We start from the raw sequence: 3571 nt of genomic DNA, 5'->3' as shown, positions 1-3571 counted from the left end.
TAACCTCTGGCCATATATATATATATATCTTACATAGATTTACAGTTATATAAATAACATCAATAGCTATTATATTAACAACCATTATTCTCTTTGTTTATTTATTATTACATATTAATGTTATGGTGTTCATGCACGAGGCAGATTTGTCTGACTGATTTTAAAAGGAGAGTAAACAGCAACGCAAACCTCCCCCCCCCCCCCCCCCCCCCCCCCCCCCCCCCCCCGGGCGGAGCGGGCGGAGTCTGCACCGCGCATGCGCAGCTCCAGCGCCGCCCGTCGTGTCTCCGCGGCTCTGTGTGTGAGTGTCTCCCGGCGGTGGCTCCTCGGCAGCGGCTCCTTCTGCGGCTCCTGCCGGAACAAAGCAGCGGATCTTCGGCCTCTTGGGCAGCGCAGCTGGGTCTGACCTGGCCCGGCTCGGCTTGGCTCGGCTCGGCTCGCCTCCCCCCCCTCCTCTGCGGCCCGCAGCTCGCGCTCAGCCTGCCGCAGGCCTGGGCCTGGACTCCCGCTTTTCTCCCGGAAAATGGACGGATTCACCGGTAGTTTAGGTGAGTGCACGCGCCGCTCGCGCCCCAGACGTCCCCCGGTCTCCGGTCCGTGCAGCGGCGGCACGCGCACAGCCGCACGCGCCTCTGGCGGCTTTACACGTGTCACTGCTGTATTTATCAAAATGTGTCTGCACCGCCCCTCCGGCGGCTGCAGGGCAGCAAAACCAACACCCTCCTGAAGAAGAGACCGGGAAAGACCCGGATCGGCCCTATGAATGTGTGTGTGTATATCTCTGTCTGTCTGTCTGTCCCTGTCTCTCTGCAGAGGACAGTATGCCCTAACCCTGTCTCTTCCTGTCTCTCTGCAGAGGACAGTATGTCCTAAGCCTGTCACTTACTGTCTCTCTGCAGAGGAAAGTATGTCCAGATGTCCTAACCCTGTCTCTAACTGTCTCTCTGCAGAGGACAGTATGTCCAGATGTCCTAACCGTGTCTCTGTCTCTCTGCAGTGGACAGTATGTCCAGATGTCCTAACCCTGTATCTTACTGTCTCTTTGCAGAGGACAGTATGTCCAGATGTCCTAACCCTGTCTCTTACTGTCTCTCTGCAGAGGACAGTATGTCCAGATGTCCTAACCCTGTCTCTTCCTGTCTCTCTGCAGTGGACAGTATGTCCAGATGTCCTAACCCTGTCTCTTCCTGTCTCTCTGCAGTGGACAGTATGTCCAGATGTCCTAACCCTGTCTCTTCCTGTTTCTCTGCAGAGGACAGTATGTCCAGATGTTCTAACCCTGTCTGTCTCTTTGCAGAGGACAGTATGTCCGGAGCGAGCGTCTCAGATGTTAACGATCGTCTCTCGTCCCTGGAGCTCCGTGTCCAGCAGCAGGAGGACGAGTTGACGGTGATGAAGGCGGCGCTGGCGGACGTCCTCCGCCGTCTCGCCGCCTCGGAAGCATCCACCGCCTCGGCCAAGAAGCAGATCGCAGGGAAAGGTACGCTGGTCCGATTCCATGTCCCTGATACGCCTGGGGACAGGTGATGTCTCCCATTTTACCACGGTCTGGGGAATACTCGATTCTGATTGGCTGATAAAACCTTAGATGAGTTTTGTCCTCAGGCTACACAGCGCTCTTGATGACATCAGCAGTTTTCGTAGGTCTGTTTTGTGTGATGTTGTTACCATGGTGATGTGTCTCAGGGGGCGGAGCTTCTCTGCGTGAAGCCTACTCCATGTCCTGCATCTCCAACGGAGGGACGCCCGGACGCAAGAGAGAGTCCACGTCCGTCACCCGCAAGGAGACACTTTCCTCCGCCGCCAAGAGGTACACAAACACACACACACAGATACACACAACCCCACCCATACTGTGGATGATATCTGTTACAGTTGTCAGCAACAACTGAGGGGGGATTTCTCTCCACAGCAGTTTGATCTGACCTAATCACGACTCAGCAGTTTGATCTGACCTAATCACGACTCAGCTGTTTGATCTGACCTAATCACGCCTCAGCTGTTTGATCTGCAGATCTGAAAACAGTGTGTAGTTTTAGTTTTTCTTTAAAGCATCGCTCATCACACTTTCAGTCACTATGACAACACTCCGGTCAGAAACAGTGACAAAATATGAACACTAAAGTCACTGTCAACGGGCTCATCTGATAACGTTAGCTACCGACTGTTACCTGAGACCCTCTAGCAAATAGACGGTACCTTAGGAGGTTACCTGAAACCATACAGCAAATAGACGGTACCGGTGGGAGGTTACTTGAAACCATCCAGCAAATAGACGGTACCATAGGGAGGTTACCTGAAACCATCCAGCAAATAGACAGTACCGGTGGGAGGTTACCTGAAACATCCAGCAAATAGACAATATCGTAGGGAGGTTACCGGAAACCATCCAGCAAATAGTAGAGCATAGAGACAGTGGAGCATAGAGACAGTGGAATATAGAGACAGAGTAGAGACAGTAGAGCATGGAGACAGTAGAGCATGGAGACAGTAGAGCATGGAGACAGTAGAGCATGGAGACAGTAGAGCATGGAGACAGTAGAGTATAGAGACAGAGTAGAGACAGTGGAGCATAGAGACAGTAAGGTATAGAGACAGTGGAGTGTAGAGACAGTAGAGCATAGAGACACTAGAGCATAGAGACAGTTGAGTAGAGACTAGAGCATAGAGACAGTAGAGCATAGAGACAGTAGAGCATAGAGACAGTTTAGTAGAGACACTAGAGCATAGAGACGGTTGAGTAGAGACAGTAGAGCATAGAGACAGTAGAGCATAGAGACAGTAGAGTATAGAGACAGTGGAGCGTAGAGACAGTAGAGTAGAGACAGTAGAACCTAGTAAATAAAGAGCAGGTTCAGTATGTTCTGATGATTCTGGTGTTTTTGTCTCCAGCGGAGCGGACAGGAAGAAGGAGGTCAGCAGCTCTCAGATGGACGAGATCCAGGAGGGGGAGGAGCCTTCTCGCTCAAAGGACCCGCCCCCCTTCCTCCCCCCCGCTTCCCCCCTTTCCCTAACCCCCCAGCAACAAAGACCTGCTCCCTCTGCAGAGAGCAGTAAAGGCCACGCCCCTCCAAAAAGGTCCTGACTTTTCCTGGACTCTCAGGGTGTTAGGCCGTCTACACATGAAAAAAACCCAGATCTGCCCCTGGAGACACCAGGAGGAAGATCTGCCCCTGGAGGCACCAGGAGGAAAATCTGCCCCTTGAGACACCAGGAGGGAGATTTTCCCACTGGAGACACCAGGAGGGAGATTTTCCCACTGGAGACACCAGGAGGGAGATTTTCCCACTGGAGACACCAGGAGGGAGATCTGCCCCTTGAGACACCAGGAGGGAGATTTTCCCACTTGAGACACCAGGAGGGAGATCTGCCCCTGGAGACACCAGGAGGGAGATCTGCCCCTGGAGACACCAGGAGGGAGATTTTCCCACTTGAGACACCAGGAGGGAGATCTGCCCCTGGAGACACCAGGAGTAGGATCTCCTTCTGGGCAAAGTTCAAATTATTTTTGACTTTGACTTAGTTTCCAAAGCCTAAAGCAAGAATGAAGTTTACCTGCACTGCCCCCCCC

At 52.6% G+C, this 3571-nt stretch overlaps 1 protein-coding gene across 1 annotated transcript in view; it reads left to right on the top strand.

Annotated features, from left to right (window-relative positions):
• Window positions 1-250: 250 nt before the first annotated feature.
• The window catches only part of LOC117940544 (echinoderm microtubule-associated protein-like 4), a 17069-nt gene continuing 13748 nt past the window's right edge, over window positions 251-3571 (top strand). Inside the window, 4 exon segments of the mRNA XM_034865790.1 lie at window positions 251-548; window positions 1298-1480; window positions 1687-1810; window positions 2893-3221. Of these exon segments, the coding sequence (XP_034721681.1) occupies window positions 524-548; window positions 1298-1480; window positions 1687-1810; window positions 2893-3221 (661 nt within the window). The 5' untranslated portion in view covers window positions 251-523.

This window comes from Etheostoma cragini, unplaced genomic scaffold, assembly GCF_013103735.1.
Source record: "Etheostoma cragini isolate CJK2018 unplaced genomic scaffold, CSU_Ecrag_1.0 ScbMSFa_2725, whole genome shotgun sequence".
Lineage (NCBI taxonomy): Eukaryota > Metazoa > Chordata > Actinopteri > Perciformes > Percidae > Etheostoma > Etheostoma cragini.
Note: the sequence above shows the minus strand (reverse complement) of the source record. Positions and strands in the feature narration are given on the sequence as shown.